The 23,909-nt window shown below is 41.8% G+C and overlaps 1 protein-coding gene across 1 annotated transcript in view; it reads left to right on the top strand.

Moving 5' to 3' along the window:
* The window catches only part of FANCI (FA complementation group I), a 52,834-nt gene that overhangs the window by 351 nt on the left and 28,574 nt on the right, over nt 1–23,909 (top strand). The window contains exons 2-12 of the mRNA XM_037509999.2: nt 3,964–4,066; nt 8,656–8,728; nt 13,307–13,437; nt 13,851–14,007; nt 14,405–14,462; nt 16,351–16,392; nt 16,703–16,826; nt 17,241–17,326; nt 18,880–19,006; nt 22,473–22,565; nt 23,201–23,337. Coding sequence (XP_037365896.1) covers nt 3,983–4,066; nt 8,656–8,728; nt 13,307–13,437; nt 13,851–14,007; nt 14,405–14,462; nt 16,351–16,392; nt 16,703–16,826; nt 17,241–17,326; nt 18,880–19,006; nt 22,473–22,565; nt 23,201–23,337 — 1,112 coding nt within the window. The 5' untranslated portion in view covers nt 3,964–3,982. The remainder of the gene's footprint in view (nt 1–3,963; nt 4,067–8,655; nt 8,729–13,306; nt 13,438–13,850; nt 14,008–14,404; nt 14,463–16,350; nt 16,393–16,702; nt 16,827–17,240; nt 17,327–18,879; nt 19,007–22,472; nt 22,566–23,200; nt 23,338–23,909) is intronic.

The following is a 23,909-nucleotide window of genomic DNA, read 5'->3' as shown; positions in this document are numbered from 1 at the left end:
CGAGACAGGCGGAGGTCGGGCTCGGCTCATCCCCCTGCACCGGGCTCCTTGCGCTGGGCCCGCGGGTTCCCTGTCCTCCGCCCCCCAGGCCCTGACGGCGGCGGGGGGTTGGGAAGGAGGCAGAACCTTGGCGTCTGGGGCCAGGCTCCGAGTTCAGCTCTTTCTGGCCTCCTGACTGAAAGGTTCGGCGCGGTAAAGAAAAGGAGAGCCAGGCTAAATTTCTCAAAGAAAGGAAAAAAATTTTTATATTAAATTTTTAAATTAATATTTTATTTTATATAATTCTTACATCATTTTTCATTTCTGCACAATGTATGCATTATCATTTTGGTTATATTCCGCATACAATTGCACCCCCCCCTTATTTTGACCCTAGTCCTTCCTCTTCCCTTCCCTTTCCTCCCCCCACCCCGTGGTGTGTCTCTGGTTTATAGTTGGTTGTTGATATTGATTTTTACTTTGTATTAATTAATCGTTTTCTAAATTCCTGATATGTGTGAAACCATCCCGTATTTTTACTTTTTTTTTTTGTTAAGATTCATTTTTATTTATTTATACAAGCACTGGGTACAGTCAGAAGCACGGGAGGGTGAGAGAATTCCCCAGAGCCAGAGCGGGGAGCAGAGCAGGCAGAAGGACCGAAGTACACTGCTGAGGGGAGCAGCCGGTGGCAGGAGAGGTCTGCGCGCCATGTGGGAACCTCGCAGGCGGCTGGGGAGCAGCCGGGGATCGAACCGGCGCTGCAGAGGCTGCGGGCAGCATCGCAACCCAGCACTCAACCGCTGCGCCACCTGGGAGGCCCTTCCTTTACTTTCTGGCTTAGTTCGCTGAGCATGATCCCTTCCAGCGCCATCCATGATGCTGCAAACTGCATGTGTTTATCTTTTTTGAATGCTGAGTAATATTCCATGGTGTATATGTACCACATCTTCTTGATCCAGTCATCTATTTTTGGGCATTTGGGTTGTTTCCATAGCTTAGCTATTGTAAACAGTGCTGCTATAAACATAGGGGTGCAGGTGCCCTTTTGAGTTAATGTTTCTGTGTCCTTTGGGTAAATACCTAGAAGTGGAATTGCTGGATCATATGGAACCTCTATGTTTAATAGGTCAAGATATCACACAGCTCTCCATAGTGGTTGCCGGGGTGTGCACTCCCACCAGCAGTGCAGGAGAGTTCCTTTTTCTCCACAACCTCACCAACATTTGTTGTTGCTTGTTTTTTTAATATGTGCCATTGTCACTGGTGTGAGGGGGTATCTCATTGTAGTTTTGATTTGCATTTCGGAAGGGAAAATTTATTGTGCCGCAGGCAAACCTCAGGACCCAAGGTGGGGGTCACCTTTGAAGCCGCGCCCATTGTGGGGAGAGATGTCCTTTTATAGGGTGAGGAGAGGTTAGGCTGGAAAACTGGGTTGGCAGGGGGGGAAACAGGTTTAGGCAGAACGAAGTTGTTTTTCATGGAGCAGGGTTGTTTTTCCCCTGTTTGTCAAGGGTCCTGGTGTCAGGGCCATCTTGTTTTTTTCTATGTGGGCTTCCTCATTCCTGGCATTAGCCTTTAGCTGACCTGGGGCAGAGTCCTTAGTCTCCGAACCCCAAAAGTTCTTCATCTAAATTGGGGCTAATAACACCTCCCCTCAGAGGATTATTGGAGTGAGGATCAGATTGACCACGGTGGAGGGCTGGCCCATTGCAGGGCTTCGACAATTCCTTTGTTCAACTCATTTTGATTGGCTGTCTATTAGGGGTTAATTATCTGTGCTAAGTGCTGGGCAATCATTGGTAAAACCAGAGGTGGCCCTGACATGGAGGTTTTAACTAGTTCAGTGAGAGATGAAGTTCTTAATCTAATCATATATATATATATATATATTTTTTAAAGATTTATTTATGCATACAAGAACTGGAGTGTAAGCCAGAGGTGCAGGGGGTGAGAGGATTCACCAGAGTGGGAAGCAGAACAGGCAGATCTACTGAAATACACTGCTGAGGGGGAGCAGCGGGGCAACAGGAGAGATCTGTGCCATGTGGGTCAGCTCCCTGGCCGACTGGGGATCGAACTTGTGTGGTAGTAGCTGGAAACAGGTTGATAGCGCTGTTTTAACGCCTGCGCCACGAGGGAGGCCTATTTGGGGGCATTTTGATTGTTTCCATAATTTAGCTATTGCAAATAGTGATGCAGTAAACATAGGAGTGTAGGTTTCCTTTCAAATCGGTGTTTTTGTGTCCTTTGGGTAGATTCCTGGGAGTGGAATCTCTGGGTCATATGGTAGTGCCATTTTTAGTGTGGTGAGGGTCCTCCGCAGGCTTTCCCTAGTGGCTGGACCTGGGTTTGCCTTGCCACAAGCCGAGTAAGAAGAGGGCTCCTTTATCACCACATCCTGGCCAGCTTTTGTTTCTGCTTTTATTTAATGTGGACCATTCTCACTGGTGTCAAGTGCTATCTCATTGTGCTTTTGATTTGCTTTTCCCTGATAATTAGTGATGTTGAGCTTTTTTTTCATATGCCTATTGGCCATTTGCATTTCCTCTTTGGGGAAGTGATTTTTTAATTTTCTGGGCAGGTTTTCTACCAATCTGCATTTCTCCCTTTACTCCCATAGCTGCTCACTAAATCCTGTCTGCCTAACGTGACTCCATTGCATCTCTTCCTTTCCACTCTCTCGAGTCACCACCCTAGTACAGAATTTTATTACTGAGGAGAGCACACCCAGGCCACTCGTAAAACCCTCACTGCCCAGCACCTGAGGCACCGGAGATAAGCTGACAGCAGTAAAGAATTTCAGCAGACCCCCTCCCACAGTGAAGACCCCTCACTCGCTTGCCAAAAATTCCCTACAGTAATCTAACACTATAAAGACCCATTTTCCAGTCTGCGGGCATGATTCTCACTCTGCTGCAGCCGGGAGTGCACCTCACAGGCATCCATTAAATAAAGCCCGCTTCAGTCTGATACTGTTGGCCTCCTTTCTTTTCTCCCATTCACCACCACTACAGTGGCTCCCATTAGGTCTAGCCTCTGCTCCTTTTCCTTAATCCCTCCCCACTTTCATCTACACATTCATGCCAGGTTCACTTTCCTCAAATACTATTTCAGATTGTCTTTTGCTCCAAAAATTTTGGGTGCTCTGTTAGTTACAAGTAGATTCCGTAACCTGGCGTTTAAGACCTTGCACAGCGTGTTCTCAGCCTGTGAGAACGTCACCTTTAGGCCTTTCTAGCCTTTCTACTCCCCACTCCCCCATAGGAACTGTCTACCGCAGGCTATTTACTCACCTTTCCCAAGTAGGTTTTTTTTTCCTTTTTTCTTTTTTTTTTTTTTTTTTAAGATTTATTTATTTATGTATACAAGAGCTGGGGCACAGGCCAGAGATGTGAGGGGTAAGAGGATTCACTAGACAGAGTGGGGAACAGAACAGGCAGACTAACTGAAATACACTGCTGAGGGGAGCAGCCGGTAAGACAGGAGAGGTCTGCTGCACCATGTGGGTTGCTCCCTGGAGGGCCAGGGATCGAACTCTTGCTGCAGAGGCTTCGGATTGCTTCATAGTGCGGTGTTTAACCCCTTGCACCCCCAGGGAGGCCCTCAAGTAGGTTTTTCAAATTCTCATAAGAATATTGATGATACTCTGTTCCCACTGGTGTATAATGTATACCAACTCGTGTCTTGACCATCTATGAAAAATATATATGAAGATGTGGGCTAATGAAACCACTTGATTAGAATCCAAGTTCCTAATAAGGAAATTCTAGAGAATTCTGAATTATTATAGAGAATTCTGAATTCTGATTATTTTGGCTTGGAGAAGAATCACCTACTCAGATAGTCGAACTTTGTTTGAGGAGGATTCACGAGTACATAACCTATAATATGTATGAGATACTCAGTTATTAGAAAGGGGGAGAAAATCAAGCTTCAATACTTCTGGAAATTTCATCAATTCTGGTATTTTTTCTTTTATAGGTCCCTGATATGTGCAACAATGGACCAGAAAATTTTATCTCTAGCAACAGAAAAATCAGCAGACAGACTACAGGAATTCCTTCAAACCCTGAGAGGAGATGATGTGAGTAATAGGAACCTTGTTCTGCTGAAGGTTCATGTCAGGCATGACGAGTTCAAAGGTCATGTTAGAGAAAGTGTGACATTCTGCTTCATCCCTTCCATACCCTGTAGGAGACACAAGGTCCATTTGATAATAATTTATAGTTATAAAGAAATGGGGGCCTCCCCGGTGGCACAGCGGTTGAGCGCTGGGTTGCGAAGCTGCCCGCGGCCTCTGCGGCGCCGGTTCGATCCCCGGCTGCTCCCCGGCCACCAGAGGAGGGTCCCACATGGCGCGCAGACCTCTCCTGCCGCCCGCTGCTCCCCTCAGCAGTGTCCTTCGGTCCTTCTGCCTGCTCTGCTCCCCGCTCTGGCTCTGGTGAATTCTCTCACCCTCCCGCGCTTCTGACTGTACCCAGTGCATGTATAAACAAAAAAACAAACAAACAAACCAGCAAACAAATAAATAAAGCATGCCTCTATAAAAAAAAAAAAAAAAGAAATGGGAGAGAAGAGAAATGGTCACTTTGTGGGCATGTGTACATTTCAGTAATTGCATAACATTTGTAATACACATAGCCAAATTTCTACACTTTCATTGTTTTTAGAACACTCATCTGAAAGTAATATCCAAACTAGAGTTGATGTGAGGCATTAGATTTGCCTGTTGATGCATCTTTATATTTTTATAAGGAAAATCAGTTTATCAGGACTACCACACATAAGCCCTGACCTTTTTTTGTTTTGTTTTGTTTTGTTTTGTTTTGTTTTAAGTAGAATTGGCTATTGTAGTGGTATGGTGAAGCAGTTCTGAAGCTATTCTAGGTGTGTTCTAGGTTGTACTGCTCTGGGTGTCATGGTGTGTGTAGCAGTGGAAGGGGCACTGTGGGATGTGGGACAGCAAGGGAATCCCTGTGGGCATAGATTAGAAATGGAGATACTGCTTGAACTCAGGGTTTCTCAAATTTATATATAAATTTGTGCATGTGTATATTTGTATGTGTGGGCATACACATGCATGTATTTCCTAGCTCTGCCCACGGATCTAACAGAGATGCCACAGTAGCAACAAATACACCCACCACCCAGTTCTCTGAGAACCATTCCCCACTAGAAGGGACAAGAGCTCTTTGGAGAAATGACTGATTTTGCAGGTGGTGTAATGGGTGTAAGATGAGCCTGGAGTACTGTGTCATGCCTAAAGGTGACGTGCTCAGAAACAATGGGGTCATGTTACGAGGACATAACCGGCTTGAAGGGACTCCCATCAGCCAACCCTGGGACCATTTCAACATTAATATAATTAATCCAATTACAATCTCTAACCCATTGAAAAATGGATATTCATGAGTCCATACTGGTTTTTTTTTTTTTTTTTTTTTGGAACCTTTTTTTTTTTTTTTTTTTAAGATTTATTTATTTATTTATACAAGCACTGGGTACAGTCAGAAGCGTGGGAGGCTGAGAGAATTCACCAGAGCCAGAGCGGGGAGCAGAGCAGGCAGAAGGACCGAAGTACACTGCTGAGGGGAACAGTGGGCAGCAGGAGAGGTCTGCGCGCCATGTGGGACCCTCCTCCGGTGGCTGGGGAGCAGCCGGGGATCGAACCGGCGCCGCAGAGGCCGCGGGCAGCTTCGCAACCCAGCGCTCAACCGCTGCGCCACCGGGGAGGCCCCATACTGTTTTTTTTAAAAGATTTATTTATTTATGCATACAAGAGCTGGGGTACAGGCCAGAGATGGGGGGGTTGAGAGGATTCACCAGAGACAGAGCAGTTAACAGAACAGGGAGATTGACTGAAACACACTGCTGAGGGGAGCCGCAGGTGAGACAGGAGAGGTCTGCTTCACCGTATGGGTTGCTCCCTGGCCGGCTGGGGATCGAACTCATGCTGCAGAGGTGCGGATTGCTTCATAGTGTGGTGCTTAACCCCTTGTGCCACCAGGGAGGCCCCCATGAGTCCATACCGTTAATAAAAAATGGGAGGGGGCTCTCAGTGCTAAAACTGGAAAATGATTTTCACCATCATGATAAAGATCAAATTAGACAAGAAGCATGAGAGTGCTAACTCCAGAGAAAATTTTTTATGCTTTTCCTTTGAACTGCTTGCAGATTGATAGAAAAGTGAAAATAATAGAGTTTTCATGTATCCCTTTCCCAATATTAGCATCTAACTGGCCTTAGCAAAAAATTTAAAATGAGGAAATTAATGTTGCTATGGTACCACTGGCAAAACTTAAGATCCTATTTGGGGCCTCCCTGGTGGCGCAGCGGTTGAGCACTGGGTTGCGAAGCTGCCCGCAGCCTCTGCAGTGCCTGTTCGATCCCTGGCTGCTCCCCGGCCACCGGAGGAGGGTCCCACATGGCGTGCAGACCTCTCCTGCCGCCCGCTGCTCCCCTCAGCAGTGTACTTCGGTCCTTCTTCCTGCTCTGCTCCCCGCTCTGACTCTGGTGAATTCTCTCACCCTCCCGCGCTTCTGACTGTACCCAGTGCTTGTATAAATAAATAAATCTTTAAAAAAAAAAAAAATCCTATTTGAACGCTACCTGTAGTTTTCCCTTACTGTCCTTATGTTCCAGAATGCCACTAAGGAGACCACATTGCACTTAATTGTTATTTTCCACTGATTTTCTACAATCTGTTCTCAGTCTTTCTTTGTCTCGTGAGCTCGATAACCCTGAGCAGTATCAAGTGGTTGCATGTCCCTCAAGCAGGGCCTGTGGTATCATCTCATTGAGTTGAGGTCATGCGGCCCTGGTGGAAAGGACTGTGTAGATGGCGCCGTCCTCTTCTCACTGTGTCATGTCACGGAGCTCCAAATGCCAGTGTCATTCTTGGGGACACTGACTGCTGGATTTTTCCATTAGATGAGGGGAGATTATAGAGAGGAGCAGGATGCTTGCATGATCTTACAGTGTATTCTTACCAGTTACTGCAAAAGGATGGGGAAAGTAATTATACAGTGGGAAAATTGGGCAGTACCATTTGCTCAGAATTGACATTCTCAGTGAGGGGTGCATGGGACCCTTCAGATGTGATGTTCTTTTCTTTTTTCTTTTTGCATTTTAAAAGGACATATTTATTAGGAAGAGGAAAGAAGACAGATGCCTGCATAGTCACAGTCAGGCAGAGAGGGGAGATGCTCAGATGTGATCTCTGAGGATAAAGTATCACTTGGGTTCTGACTGAGAATATGTAAATTCAATCTAAAGGAAATGAATAACCAAAAATGAGGGCTGTTCTCTTAAAAAGAATCTATACTTTTTTGGACCATGCCATTAACTCGGTAGTTCTGGTCAACCAAGTTTAAGGAAAAGAAAAATTCAAAGCTTCCAAAATAACAAGGACACTTCATCTTACTTGGTTTGTCTGTTATGTTTTAAGATGCAATGAAAACAACATCAGAAATCCGTGGAGGACTTGGGTAGCATGACATTCAGTAATATTAATTCTTTCAGTCCATGATCACAGGGTAGCGCTTCTTTTAATCAGTTTCTTTCATCAGTGTCTTATAGTTTTCAATACAGGTCTTTCATTTCCTTGGTTAAATTTATCTCTAGGTATTCTAAGATTAATTTTTTTAAAATATACTCCTTGGGCCTCCCTGGTGGCTCAAGGGCTTAAGACGCAACCTATGAAGCTGTCCACAGCCACTGCAGTATGAGTTTGATCCCCGGCCAGGGAACAACCCACATGGTGCAGCAGGCCTCTCCTGACTCACCCGCTGCTCCCCTCAGCAGTGTACTTTGGTCATTCTGCCTGTTCTGTTCCCCACTCTGTCTCTGGTGAATTCTCTCACCCTCCACACCTCTGGCCTGTGCCCCGCTTTTGTATGCATAAATAAAAACAACAATAAATAAATAAACATGTACTCCTCTTCCGTCCTTAGTTATTATGTCTGTCTCTTGTTTCTTTGCATATATATATATATATATATATATATGTTTCTGTGTGTTTTCTTTCTCTTCTGTAAACTGAGTCAGATTACCATGTTCCTCTTCTTCATCCTTGTATCCCTAGTGCTTAGGAAAGAGAACATGCTAAAATAGTATTTGTTGGGCCTCCCCGGTGGCACAGCGGTTGAGCGCTGGGTTGTGAAGCTGCTCTCGCAGCCTCTGCAGTGCCAGTTCTATCCCCGGCTGCTCCCCGGCCACTGGAGGAGGGTCCCGCATGGCATGCAGACCTCTCCTGCCACCCGCTGCTCCCCTCAGCAGTGTGTTTCATCAGTCTGCCTGCTCTGCTCCCTGCTCTGGCTCTGGTGAATTCTCTTACCCGCCCACACTTCTGACTGTACCCAGTGCTTGTATAAATAATAAATAAATAAATCTTCAAAAAAAAAAAAAGTATTTGTTGAGTATATATTCAACAACACAACTCAATACCCAGTGCTGATTAAATACTTAGGAAGTGTTTGTAGAGTGAGTGTATAAGTAAATTTCAGTCCTGACATCCCAGCATTATATTAAGATCTATCCTGCTCTGTTTAAATAAATATGGTATTTGTGATACCTGGAGTCTCGGAATGATTTGAACCTGGTAGCTAAGTGTTTCATCGCATGGATTTAGCTTGTTGGGTCAGCGAAATTGTACAGCTTTCCCTTTGATTGCAGCTGGCTGATCTCCTGCAGAATCAGGCCTTGAAGGGAAAGGCTGCCGGAGCCCTCCTGAGAGCCATCTTCAAAGGTAATAATAATTAAGGCCACTTCTACTTCCCCTGGGCTCATTGTTAGATTTGTTTACTTTTGGCACACATTGTTATTTTTCTAACTATTTGAAGCCCCACTGGGACATTTTCTGTGTGTTTGGGAGTCTACAGATTTAGCTAAAACAGCAATCTCTTGTCTTGTGGACTTAAACCATTTTACTGAAGTGGGTTGAAGTAGCTACCTGAGATTGTATTGCTGGTTTGGGCACCTGTAAAGTGCCCATTCGCTTTATAAAATCTACTTTGGTTTCCTTGTGCTTTTAAAATTGTGGAGAAAACAGAAATGTCTAGTGCTTAGTCTGTGCTGAAGCAGGGAGGAACTGGGAACTCTTCAGGTTTAATGAAATGGAGTATCTTGGGTGCCTTATATAGATTCTTAATTCCCAGTGTGCTGTATTTGTTCCTGTGTTGTGAACAAAGGCTGGGTCTATATTACTGCAGGTTATGATTCACAATGGTTTTATAAATGGTGATAGGATAAAATTCCACAAGGTAGACATTGAAAGTGACTTTGGATTCTTCATAGATTATTTTAACTTGGTTAGTTTTTCTTCCTTGAAGTAAATTGGGTCTTCACTGTAAAAGTACAAAAACAGATCTTCCTATTCATGAAAAAAAATTTCAAAAATTGCTTGAGTCAACCTTTTGGAAACTTGCTAAATGACTTTTTGTAGAAATACTAGAGGAAAGGAAATACTGAAAAAGCAGATGCAGCTGCCTTGTAGTGAATCACAGTAACAGTTAACAGTCAGTTTCACTAGTTCACTAGTAACTTTTCTCTTGGATGGGCTAACCTGGGGCATAGCTGGCTTTTTCCACCTAATTAAAAAACACTTGAAAAGCCCAGTTTTAAAAGTAGTGTGAATTATAGTATTGTTTTAATCCTGTTAAATTGATGATGTAAAAGATCAATAGTTAGCTTACGATGACATTATTAAAAACTGGATATAGGGCCTCTCTGGTGGTACAAGGGGTTAAGACGCAACCTATGAAGCTATCGGCAGCCACTGCAGCATGAGTTCGATCCCCAGCCAGGGAGCTGACCCACATGGCACCCAGACCTCTCCTGACTCACCCGCTGCTCCCTCAGCAGTGTATTTCAGTCAATCTGCCTGTTCTGTTCCCCTCTCTGTCTCTGGTGAATCTTCTCACCCCCCACACCTCTGGCCTGTACCCCAGTTCTTGGATGCATAAATAAATAAATCTTTAAAAAAAATGGATATAACTCAACATAGTAAAAAAGTCACCCTTTTGAAGTGTGCAGTTGTTAACTGAGATATGACTGACATGTCATACATTTCACCCACTTCCATTATGCAGTTCAGTGGTTTTTAGTGTATCCATCACACAATCATTTTTAAGAATATTTTTATTACTCTTAAAAGAAACTGTACCTCATCACTGTCACCTCTCCCAACGCCCCTAACGTTAAGAAAGCACTCTTGCTGGGCCCATTCTGCATGTGTCATGTAAATGGGGTCATGTAATATAAGGTCCTTTATGGATGGCTTGTTTCACTGAGGTAAGGTTACCAGGATTCATCCCTGTTGTAACCCGTATCACTGCTTCACATTTCTAGTCATTGTATGAATTTCATTGTATGAACTTACCACATTTTTCCATTGATGAGTTGATGGACATTTAGGTTGTTTCCAATTTTTGGTATGAATAATGTAGCCCTGAAATGTGTAACAGATTTTTGTGTGGACACATGTTTCCATTTGTTTGGTATATCTCTAAGGATGAAACTGCTAGATCATAGAGTAACTCTGCTTAACTGCTAGGGGCAGCACCAGACGGTTTTGCAAAGTGACTTTGTCAGTTTACATTAACAGCCCAGGGTGAGGATGCTGATTTCCCAGCACTTGTTATTGTCTCTTATTCTAGCCATCCTTGTGGTACCTCGTTTTAGTTTTGAATCCTTTGATATACTTACTGGCTTTTTGACTCTCCTTAGAGAAATGTCTAATCAGACATTTGCACTTTTCTTTTTTTTTTAAGATTTATTTATTTATTTGTACAAGTACTGGGTACAGTCAGAAGCACGGGAGGGTGAGAAGATTCGCCAGGGCGGGGAACAGAACAGGCAGACTGATGAAACGCACTGCTGAGGGGAGCAGAGGGTGCGGCAGGAGAGGTCTGCGCGCCATGTGGGACCCTCCCCTGCGGCCGGGGATCGAACTGGCGCTGCAGAGGCTGCAGGCAGCTTTGCAGTCCAGCGCTCAACCACTGCGCCACCGGGGAGGCCCCATTTGCACTTTTTTAAAAAAGATTTTATTTATGCGTACAAAAACTGGGGTGTAGGCCAGAGGTGGGGGCGGGGCGTGAGAGGATTCAGAGACAGAGTGGGGAGCAGAGCAGGCAGACTGACTAAAATACACTGCTGAGGGGAGCAGCAGGGAGGCAGGAGAGGTCTGCTGCACCCTGTGGGTCAGCTCCCTGGCTGCGAATGGAACTCATGCCACAGTGACCGGTGATAGCTTGATAGCACTGTGAGACTTCAACCCCTTCTCCACCAGGGAGGTCTCCATTTGCACTTTAAGAAAAAAATGGTCTTTTTATTGTGAAATAATTGTTTATAAAAACTATCATAATTATTATAAACTAATTTTTAAAATTAGGGTGTAATTGTTTACTGTATTCTAAATAGAAGCCTCTTATTAAATACATAATTTGTAAAATTTTTCTCACATTCTGGGTTCGTTTGCATTTTTTTTTAGCACAGTTTTAAATTTTGATGTCCAGCTTTATTTTTTTGTTGTTTATATTTTCAGTGTTATATCTAAGTAACTATTGCTTAATCCAGGGTTATGGAGATTTATGTAATTTAATTAAGACAAAATTTTATGTAACTTTAGCTTTACTATTTAGATCTCTGGTCCATTTTAAGTTAATTATTGTATATGGTCTGAGTAGTAGTACAACTTCAACTTTCCCCATATTTTTCCATTTTAGCATTTTTATGAAAAATGTATGTAAAACAACTTTATTCCTGCATCTTTCCCATTGGTTCTTCCTTACATTTGCCCTTTTCCTTTCCTACTTGGCAGATTTGACTTTGCATTCTAGGCTTTTTTTGCGATTTTGTCCAATTTTACTTTTATTTTTTTGGGAAGATTCATTTTTATTTATGCATACTAGAACTGGGGTGTAGGCCAGAGATGTGGAGGGTGAGAGGATTCTCCAGAGACAGAGTGGGGAGCAGAACAGGCAGATCTGCTGAAGTACACTGCTGAGGGGAGCAGGGGGAGCGAGTCAGGAGCAGTCTACTGCGCCATGTGGGCCAGCTCCCTGGCCGGCTGGGGATCGAACTCATGCTGTAATGGCTGCTGATAGCTTGAAAGCACTGACTTAACCGCTGTGCCACCAGGGAAGCCTGATTTTGTCCAGTTTTAGTCCACTGATGGCCCCTTGCTGGGGTGGACGTCCACTTGGACAGTGGCGCTACTCGCCTCTCCCACTGCACAGGTCCGTGAAGGGGACACATTTCTTCCTGGAAACCTGGGCCACTTTGCCACTTTGCTGCCCTTTGTAGTGTCCTCACTTAACCTTCTGGATGACACGGGCTGAACATTGAACGTCTGTCTCAGCTCTTTGGGAAGAGGGGAAGACAGAATATCTTCCTATGAATGTGGGACAGTGCATTGAAGTGCCTTTTACAATCACAAAGGGATTAAACTTCATTTTAGCCACTGATTCTTCAGCTGTTACCACAAAAGGGAAGAGCTGTCCCCATTTTTAATAGCACTCTTATTGAGAATCAGTACTCTATAAATGTGAGAGGTTATTCCTCCATTCCCAGTTCTATTCACTTGAACTACACGTCTCTCCAAATGTCACCTCAACAGTGTTGATTAGCATAGCTTTGGAGCATATTTTAAAATTGATACATGTGAGTGCTGGGTCCATTGTGTCCCCATATGAATTTTAACATCAGCTTACCAATTTCTGCTAAGTGTTCATTGTAGTGTATAGAAATGCAGTGGTCCTCTGTGTGTTGATCTCTTATCCTGCAACCTTCCTTTACTTATTTTACTGGCTCTATAGTTTTTTGTGTGTGTGTATGGATTCCTTAGGATTTCTTAGATATAAGATTATGTCATTCATGAATAGAGACGATTTTACTTCTTTTACTTCTTCCTTTACAATTATGGGTACTTTTTATTTATTTTTTACCTAACTATCCTGGTTGAAACCTCCATACAATGAATAGAAATGGCAGGAGATGGACATCTTGTTTTGTTCCTGTCCTTAGAGGGAAATCTTTGATTTTTCATCATTGAGTATGATGTTAGCTGTGGTTTTTCCCCATAGATGCCCTTTATTAGGTAAAGGGAGTTCCCATCTTTTTCTCTAGATTGTTGAGTGTTTTTAGGGCCTTGGGTCTCAGATTATTTAAATGTTTCTCTTCTGTCTACTGAGATGACCTTGTAATTGGTAGTTTGATAATTCCATTTTCTAAATCAAACACCAAAGCTGTTTCCCCCTGCCAAGTTGCCATTCAAACTTGTAAGACTTATCTCTTTGTCTCTTTACCACCTGTTGAAAACAATAAGGTTCCCCCTGCTCTGAGGAGACTGGAGCTCTTCGGAGACGCAAAATATACACTTGCTGCATCCAGTTGGTGGAATCGGGGGATTTGCAGAAAGAAATAGCCTCTGAGATCATAGGAATACTAATGCTGGAGGTAAGGTGGGAAAATCTTTGGTTTTGGGTAGATTTGGGGAATTTATAGATAAGTTTATTGAGGGAACAAACTACATAAGCTAGCCCAGCTCCTATTTATGAGTAAGAGCTGCTGCTAAAGAGCAGAACAGTAGGCAGATGGGCCATAAGCCACCTACGATTTATGTGTCTGGTCTCGTGAACACTTTCTCAGTGAAGAGGTGGCATATCTGAGAACATCACGGCTAGAGAATTCTGACCTTTAAAATTCTTTGCAATTATAAGTTTGTATTACAGCAGAAGGAGCCATGGACACCTACAGGATCAGATCTGGGTTCCAGTGGTAATTCTGTTAATTCAGCAAAAGGCTATTTCTCAGGGATATCAAACACTTAGGTTTCTGCCTAACATTTTCTTTATCCCATGAACTTGTAGGCTCACAATTTTCCAGGACCTTTGTTGGTTGAATTAGCCAGTGAGTTTGTTGGGGCTGTCAAGGAGGGCAACCTAAAGAATGGAAAATCGCTGGAGTTACTACCTGTCATTCTCTCTGCCCTTGCTACCAAAAGGGAAACTATAACTTACGAAAAAGGTAGGTTTCTTTGAACTTTAATGGCTTTTTCTTTATTCAACTAAATTTCTTTCTTTTTTTTTTTTTTAAATCCTCCTATTTTTTTTTTTTTTTTTTTAAAGATTTATTTATTTATACAAGCACTGGGCACAGTCAGAAGCGCGGGAGGGTGAGAGAATTCACCAGAGCCAGAGCAAAGAGCAGGACAGGCAGACAGATGAAGTACACTGCTGGGGGAGCAGCGGGCGGCAGGAGAGGTCTGCGCGCCATGTGGGACCCTCCTCCGGTGGCCGGGGAGCAGCCGGGGATCAAACCGGCGCTGCAGAGGCTGCGGGCAGCTTCGCAACCCAGCGCTCAACCACTGCGCCACCGGGGAGGCCCCTAAATTTATTTCTTAGTGTATTTTTTGCATTATTAGGTGAACTGAATGGAGAAGAATGTAAGAAGCAGTTGATTAACACCCTCTGTTCTGGCAGGTGAGTCTCATTAATGTGTGGAACTATCTCAGGACCACAAGTGGCCAAAAAAGAATTAGCATTTATTGCAGGAATTTGTATCATTGAGGTTTTTTTAGTCTGATTTTTTTTTTTCATAACACTACTGCTATGAAACCATTTAGTCTGAAATGAATTTTTGAGTTTATTTACTATATTCTCTGTTCTATATCTCTGTATAATTTCTATTTATCTTGACTGTTCTTATAACTGTACAAACATTTCAATACCAATTTTTTTGAGGTTTATTTTATTTATTTATGCATACAAGAGCTAGGGTATAGGCCAGAGGTGGGAGGGCGATGAGAGACAGAGACAGGATAGGGAGCAGAACAGGCCGATCCACTGAAATCCACTGCCGAGGGGAGCAGTGGGGAGACAGGAGAGGTCTGCTGTGCCATGTGGGTCAGCTCCCTTACCTGGGATTGAACTCGTGCTACAATGGCTGCGGACAGCTTCATAGTGCTGTGACTTAACCTGTTGTGCCACCAGGGAGACCCCTCAACACCAAAACTTTTTACCAACTTAAATACACATAATAGAGAGATGTGTCAGTTATGGTATATGAGCTATGTGAGTTAAGGTAGAATTACTACATGAAACTTGTATTCATTAAAAATGAAATATATAGGGCCTCCCCGGTGGCGCAGCGGTTGAGCGCTGGGTTGCGAAGCTGCCCGCGGCCTCTGCGGCGCCGGTTCGATCCCCGGCTGCTCCCCGGCCACCGGAGAAGGGTCCCACATGGTGCGCAGACCTCTCCTGCCGCCCGCTGCTCCCCTCAGCAGTGTACTTAGGTCCTTCTGCCTTCTCTGCTCCCTGCTCTGGCTCTGGTGAATTCTCTCACCCTCCCGCGCTTTTGACTGTACCCAGTGCATGTATAAACAAAACAAACAAACAAATAAATAAAAAACATGCCTCTATAAAAAAAAAAATTAAAAAAAAAATGAAATATATAAAGGGTCCTCCCTGGTGGCTCTTGTATGAATAAATAAATCTTTTTTAAAAAATGAAATTTATAAAGATGTGCATCATAGAAAAATATTGTATAATCAGTGAAATATAGAGAATGCCAAATTATTAAGTTATGTAATACTAGGATTATGCTTGGGTCTGTCAGAAAGAACCGAAAGGGAATACTGTTTCAAGATTATCTAAGCCAGAGATAAGTGCTTTATGACTTCTTGCATATGATTCCTAATATAAATTTAGGCATGTATCAGTACATGTATGTTGATCCATTTACTAATTTTTTTTTCATTACAGTGTTTATTCGATACACGCTGTAACATACCTTGTCATTTTCATGTAATAGTTCTATTCGTGTCGACACATACAACTACATCATTCTTTGTAACAGTCCTGTGGTATGCTGTTATTATTTGACCAGTCTCCAATTGTTAGATTGTTTTTTCCCAGTAAGTCTGGTTATTTGGTTTTTGCTGTTATAGAAAGTGTTAACATTAAATATCATTATCTGTTTAGGTGAACTTTAGCAAGCATGTAAATGAGATATTTTTCTAATAGTAAGCTGGGTGGGTCTGTGTGTTATGTGCTTGTTAAAAATTGATATGTATTGCCAACATCTCTGAGCATTTTATCAGTGTACACTCCCTGAAACAGTATGTGAAAGTGTTTGTTTTGTTTTTATCAGCACTGAGTATCATCAGGTTTTGGTTTTGTCAGTCTAATAGGTTAAAAGCAAAAAAAAAAAAAAAAAAAAAAGGTTAAAAGCTGTTACTTCATTGTCTGAATTGTGCCAAATCACTTGAAGTGGCGCTACAATTTTTCTTCCTTACTGATTTTACAAAGTAGTGTGTAAGTAATTAAAGTGAGATAAACTTTGATATCTTTTGTCTTCTTCTTTAACCAGATGGGACCAGCAATATGTAATCCAGCTCATCTCCATGTTCAAGTAAGCATCATTCCCTCTTCTTACATCCTATTAGGAACCGAGATGTAGGAAGTTCAAACACTACTCTCCCCACCCGCAAGCAAACATGCTGACATCCCTGTTTTCCATTACAGGATTTCCTCTCCTCTTTTTTTGGTTTTGTTTGTAATTAATTTTTCCCCCACACGGTGACTTTGCTTAGATAAGATTATTGGTCTTCTTTGAGGTTCTCCATTAGAGGGAAAAAAAAACGAAAACAAAAAGAGTTATAATATTTTAATATTTCCCAAATTAGTCTCTGGTCTTGGCCTTTAGTATCTTTCACTCACAGGGATGTCCCCCTGACTGCAGAAGAGGTGGAATTTGTGATTGAAAAAGTGTTGAAGATGTTCTCCATGCTTAATCTTCAAGAAATACCACCTTTGGTCTATCAGCTTCTGATCGTCTCCTCAAAGGTACAAATAAAAATACCGTTTCTCTTTAACTAGGACCAGTTATTAGCTTATTCACACTCTTGGTTTTCCTGCTGTGGCATTGCTGCTTTTATTTCATGTGTGATGGTTGATCTAGTGGAAAAGGTCATGCTCCTCATCTGAGGAAACTGTACATTATCTCTTCTTCTACCACATTTTCTGTGTGTGGTACTGGAAGGGATCGCAATCTCAAAGCGCTGACTATAGACCCCTGGAACCTGGCGCTGAGATGTATTTCACACCAATTCAACATGGAAGTGTTCTAATACATTCCTAGTGTGACTCTCAGTTGTACTTTGTTAAATTTGTACTCCATAATCCTTTAAGATGAAAAGTACTTTAACTTGCTTATCTCCCTTTTTGTGTGGGTCATCTTACTATTTTGTACTTTTTTAGGGAAGCAGAAAGAAGGTTTTGGAAGGAATCATAGCTTTCTTCAATGAGCTGGATATGCAGCATAATGAGGAACAGAGTGGTGATGAGTGAGTATTATAGACTAGAAATGAAATCATTTTTATAAATTCATCTTCTCATTGTATATTTTAGTTAATTCATCATTAATCTTTCGGCTCTACTTTTATGTCAGAAAAGAACTTTCCTAGTCCTCTGCTAACTGCTCAGTAATACTGTAAAAAGAAAAAAAGTTCAAGCATAGAGCAACCTTTTCGGCTGTTTCATTTGTCCATTCTCAGGAAAACAGCAATAATTTTCTGTAAGTTGCAAATTTAAGTTATTAAATGTCTGCTCTGCACCAGAAACTATTTGACCCAAAGACTACAGTGATGCACCAGTCAGGCAAGGTCCCTGCTTTCCTGGAGTTTAAATTTTAGTTAGAACAGAAAATAAATAAGCAACAACAAAATATTATTGTTGCAGTGGCTGTGCAGATAGTTCAAATTGATGATGTGAGAGAGACAGGAGTGCCACTGTGCATCAGGTGGTCAGAGAAAGCCTCTCTGAGAAGGTGTGATTTTAATTGCAGCCTGAATGATAAGAGCCTCAATATGTAGGTCATGAAAAAGAAGGTTCTCAAGTAGTGGAACAGTTAGCACAAAGGCAGGCCCAGCATGCATATCCAAGAATGAACATTTTAAAGCTCATAAAGCTGCTTTTTAAAGCAGTTCTTTGTGGAGTGCTTACTCTGTGCCAGATGCTGTTCTAAGTAAGCACTTTAAACCTCACAACAACTCTCTTTTGCCTCTTTTATGGATGTAGGAGCCAAGGCAGAGAGAAAATAAATTTCCCAGGGTTATAAAGTGATGGAGGTGGGGTTTGAATCTAAGCAGTTTGGCTGCAGAATTCATATTGTCAATCCTGGTGCAGCCTGCTGCTTCTGATCTACAGTGATTTTCATTTGTTTCACTTCTGTCAAAGGCCTGAGTTAGGAATGGCTGACAGGAAAATAGATTTAGGGGTAAGTAAGTTCCACTAAGTTTGACACGTGTGGTAACATCCATATGGAGGTGTTGACCAGGCGGGCTGGAGCTACAGGGAGAGGTCAGGACTGGCGATAGATTTGGAGCGACTAAGCTCATAGAACTAAATGGGGTCAATTAGAGAAATTGTGGACAGAAAAGAAACCCAAGACTGAGTTTAGAAGCATTCCACTATTTAAAGGAAAGATGAGCCAGCAAAACAAATTGAGAAGAAGCCAGTGACAGTGCCCCTCAGCTAAGAGAGGAAAGTGCTTCAAAAAAGAAGTGGTCAGCCATGTCAAATTTGCAGAGACATTAATTAAGATAGGACTTGATTACTGGTTTTGGTACCATGGAGGTCATTTTGTAATGCTTGCAAGAACTGTCAGATGGCATTCAAATCTAATTGAATTGGATTTGATTGGGACAAAGTAAAGTGGAAATGATGGCTATAGACAATTCTTTGAGGAAGTTTTATTGTAGAAACAGTGAATGAGGCAGTAGAATTTGTATTTGCTGCTGGCCTTCAGTGATGGCATAGGTTTAGGTTGAGTTGATATGTTTGTTCATCTGGTCTCTTGCACAAACCATAGCTCATGCTTTCCTGTTGAATCTTTCAGGCTGTTGGATCTTGTTACCATGCCATCAGGTGAACTGCGCCATGTGGAAGGCACCGTTATTCTACATATTGTGTTTGCCATCAAGTTGGACTGTGAACTAGGCAGAGAACTCCTGAAACACTTGAAGGTAGCATGAGACCTTGTGGTAATCCAGATCTCTTCATGAGTCAAGGGCATTTGAACTCAGGCCTCTAAATGCCTGTTAGTTAGTAACAGGAAACCAGTAGGAGACTTGTGGTATGATCCTGGGCCTGAAGGAGCTCTTCTTTGCTCCTGGAAAATAGAAAATATATGATGTCACCACACTCTTAAAACCGTACTTTAAAACCATACCTTAAATATTCTAGTTTTTTTTTTTGTTTTGTTCTGTTTCTTTAGCGCTTGTTTATCAAGAAAGTCAAAATCTAATCTTAGCTCTGTATTACAGGCCCTTCAGCCTCAACCTCTGGTTCCCATTTATGCATTGGGAATATTAGCTATTTCTAATAGTGTGTGGGGTTTTGTGAAGCTAAGTCATTCATCTGATATCTGTGAAATAGTAAGATAAAAATCAAATAGATATGTAATGAGCTCTTAAAATTAATATACAGATAAAGGGTTTGTTTTTTCATCCAGCTTTTTATCTTGAGAAGTTTAACCCACAGAAATGTTGGAACCCTGGCATGATGAACACCTATATACCCCACGTTCACCAGCTGTATACCCCACAGTTCACCAGATACTTGGCCACATTTACCTTATCTCGCTTTCTCACATATTTCTTTCCATTTGAAAGTAAGTTGCAGAAATCATGGCACTTATGAATGCCTGAATACTCCCACATGCATCTCAGAATAAGGATAAGTATCTTTTAAGTGAAGTTTTTCAAGCATCCAGCCAGTTGTTTTGTGTCTCACATTGTTAGATTTGTCTGTTTCCTCTTTCCTAGTGATTGGATTGAAAGTAAACATCTAAGCAAGAATGCCTTCTAAGTGATCTTGTATACTCTCCCTTATAGGGTCAGCACACTTCTGCAAGGGGCTGGATGCTGTTTTAGTCTTTGTGGGTCATATGCACTCAGAGCTTCCTCAGCTCAACATGGGCACTGAAATGTGAATTTTATTTAATTTTCATGTATCTGGAAATTATTCTTTGATTATTTTTTTTCCCGACCAACAGTTAAAAATGCAAAAACCAGTCTTAATTTGTGAGCTATCCAAAAACAGGCACAGCCTATTTCTGGTCTGGAGGCCCTGGTCTGCCGACCCCTCTTCCTTTGCATTACACCAGGAGGCTTGCAGCACCAGGCTGTCCTGCTACTGGTGATGCAGCATCATTTGGTTAAGATAATGACCATCTGTTTTCTTCATTTGCAAAAATATGTTTCCCTTTGTAATTAGAAAGCAATCCTTGGAGTTGTGATTGGAGATCATGTGAAAATCTTTTTCCTTAGCAACCTCTCACAAAATGGTTTTTTTTTCCCCATCTACTAATGAATGATTCTTGACCCAAATCAGTATTTTTGCTGGGAGTTGCAAAGTTGTAGAATTAAAGAAAAATTTTTTAAATGTAATTCTATCATTCTCTCTGTATTAAAAGCTGTCTCCTACTCAAAGAACCTCCCCTCCCTATTTTTTAGTATAATTGGTATTTATGAACTCTTGAAAATTTAGTGTACTCGTTATGCATTTCTGTCTTTCGTTATTTTGCTCCTCAGAGTGACCCAGATTTGACCCATTGGATCTTTCCAGTTGGCTTCTTGTCCTCCTTACGTGACTCCCATCAGTCTTTGAGTGCTTCTGAGGCACATGTTGTTCAGGGCTCTCCTGGTACTTTGCCCATTTTGGATGTCAGCCATTTGACTAGGGAGCCGTGTGTCCCTGTTGTAGAAGATAGAAATGATGTGGGAACTAGATTTAAAGCTCCTTTATCTTCTCTAATTTGTTTGCTTCTTTTATTCAGGTTTATAATAACTGATAACTGTGTTACTGTCTTTCCAAACTTTGTTTTTTATTTGGTGTTCTGTTAGTTTTCTCTTTCATTCACCTCTGATTTTATGTATTCATTTTTTCTTTTATTTTGCTACTTGGGTATCATTTAGGCCTCAGAGACCTGTTCTGAAAAATTTTATCAGGGTACATTATGTGTAAAATTCACCCATCTCCAGGGCCTCCCCGGTGGCGCAACGGTTGAGCGCTGGATTGCGAGGCTGCCCGCAGCCTCTGCAGTGCCGGTTCGATCCCTGGCTGCTCCCCGGCCACTGGAGGAGGGTCCCACATGGCATGACAGACCTCTCCTGCCACCCGCTGCTCCCCTCAGCAGTGTACTTCGGTCCTTCTGCCTGCTCTGTTCCCCACTCTGGCTCGGTGGATTCGCTCACCCTCCCGCGCTTCTGACTGTACCCAGTGCTTGTATAAATAAATTAATTAATTAAAAAAATTCACCCATCTCTACTGTACAAATCAGTGATTTTTCATAAGTTTACCTAGTGCAGCAGCCAACACCACCTCCAGCTTTGGAACATCCTCATCACCTCTGAGACCCTCAAGCTCTTGCCGTAGTCTACATCCAGCCCCAGCAATGCACTGCTCTACCCTCTCTCTCTCCAGACTCACCTTTCCTAGCATCTCGTGCAGGTGGCACCATACACAGCATGTTCTTTTATATGTGACTTCTTTCATGTAGCATGATGTTTTCAGGTTTCATCCATGTTGTAGCACAACAATGTCAGTGTTTCACTCCTCTTATTGTTGACTAGTATTCCGTTGTCTGCATAGACCAGTCTGTGCAGTCATTCATCGGTTTCTGACATTTGAGTATGCCCTTTCGGGCTGTTGGGAGTAATGCTGTGATAAACATGCGAGTCTTTGCTCACGTTTTCATTTCTCTCGGGTAAGTTCCTAGGAGTGGGATTTCTGGGTTGTGTGATATACTTATGTTTAAACTTTTAAGAAACTGACAGAGTTCCTCAAAGTGGCTGTATCATCTAAATACCCACTAGCACTATGTGGGGTTCCTCTTTCTCCACATTCTGACCAATGTTTGTTACTACCTGTTGTTTTGTTTGTTTTTTCCCCTAATTTTACCCATCCTAATGATGTGACAGAATATCTTAATGAAATTTGACTTTGTACTTCTTTAATGACTAATGGTAACTGGGCATCTTTTCACTTGCTTATTAGCTGTCCTAAAGTCTTCTTAGGTGAAATGTCTATTCCAGTCTTTCGCCCATTTTTTGTTTGTGTATCTTATTGACTTGTCAGACTTCTTTGTACATTCTGGGTACAAGTCCTATATCACGTATGTAGTTTTAGCAAATACATTTTTTCCCTCATCTGGCCTGTCTTTTCATTTTCTTACTGGTGTCTTTTGAAACACAGAAGTTCTAAAGTTCAAAGAGGTCCAATTTATCCTTTTTTTTTCTTACAGAAATTATGTTTTTAGTAGTATTGCTATGATATCTTTGCCTAAACTAAGGTCTTAAGGATTTTCTGTGTTTTCCTTTAACGTTTTATAGTTTTAGTTCTCATATTTCGGTGTCTCTGACCCATTGAAGGACCTACTCTGTTAGACTTTGAAAATGTAATGACTTCTTTTTGGTTTATCCGTTCTAGGCTGAACAGCAAGGAGATTTCAGTAATAATATATGTCCCTTCAGCATTGCCCTCCTGCTCTCGGTAACGAGAATACAAAGATTTGAGGAACAGGTACTTACTAATGATTTTTTGATTCCTTCTATGTTTCAATGGAAGTCAGGCTGTTTTTAGGCCATCCTTTCCTAAACAGCTGTTCCCATGCAGCCAGCAGTACATTCCTCTGCTAGACTTCTAGGCCCACACTGTGCTAGCGGGCTGTTTGAAGATGTCTCTAGTTACTTGGTTTATGCCTCCATTTCCAGTTGTGTGGTCAACCAGGTGGTAGGATAGGAATAAGAGTGGGAAAATATCACACAGTTAAGTAGCAAGAACAGAATTTTAGCAGAATTCACTTGCGAAATTACTATGTTGTAACTTTCCAAGAACTTGTTCCTGATGGAGTTGTAATTAACTTAACATAGGGTAGTTTCAAGGATGAAAATACAAAATGCTTTACTCCTTTTTTTACTCGTGTATTTTATGGTGTGAGTAATATTAATACTGATTTTTAGTCCATTTCCTCTCTTAAGGAAGGCCTGTCTTCAACTCAAGTTCCCATGGGCAGTCATCATTTCTGTATCATACTTAGTGAAGAGTTGCAGGGCTCAGAGTGTGTGGCAGCAAGTAGATGCAGCTCCACAGGGTTAAGATTCTATAGTATGGGCTGTCATTTTTGCTTCATTTTCCCATTTCTTTCATTATATTAGGTGTTTGACCTTTTAAAGACTTTGGTTATAAAAAGCTTTAAGGATCTTCAGCTTCTCCAAGGATCAAAATTTCTACAAAATCTAGTCCCTCATAGAACGTGTGTTTCAGCCATGATCTTGGAAGTGGTAAAGAGTAGGTGAGTTGGTGAACCGTGTTCTAGTAGGTTCTTACTTATGGCCATCAGGAACTATAACTGTGGGCTTCACCTGTCAAGGTTCAGTCCTTTAAAGTTCGTCAAACTGACTTTCTCTGTCTTGAAACGTTCTTAAATCCTAAGACCTGATTTCTTGGCCGAGAGTATGAAACCGAAATAGATATTTTTACTCCTTTCCTGATATTACAACTTTTTATTGGCTTGAGTTTTCATTGACATTTAGATGAGCAAAAAAAAAAAAATTTCCGGATTTGTTGAAATTTGGTGCTGATGCTTGTAAGTATCAGTTTTACACAGTTGACTAGCAGTTTTAGACAAACCCATTTAAAGTCAAGCTGAAAAGACTAGTAACCATCCTGATTATTATTTTAATTTTAGGATATGCATTGGCTGGGTAGTAGTCCTTATGATGTGATGCTTTGTCTACGGATTAAATATATTTTTTGAGTTTTATTATTTAAACCATAATTTTAAGGTAGATCTCATTTCAGGTCTGGGAATTCTGATTTACATTGAATTTACATGTCAAGTTTGGGCAATGTGCAACTTGGCAA

This window comes from Talpa occidentalis, unplaced genomic scaffold (genome assembly GCF_014898055.3).
Source record: "Talpa occidentalis isolate TD23 unplaced genomic scaffold, MPIMG_talOcc4v2.1 talOcc4.14, whole genome shotgun sequence".
In the NCBI taxonomy this organism is placed as follows: Eukaryota; Metazoa; Chordata; class Mammalia; order Eulipotyphla; family Talpidae; genus Talpa; species Talpa occidentalis.
The sequence above is the reverse complement of the archived record's forward strand: the minus strand, read 5'-3'. Positions and strand labels throughout refer to the sequence as shown.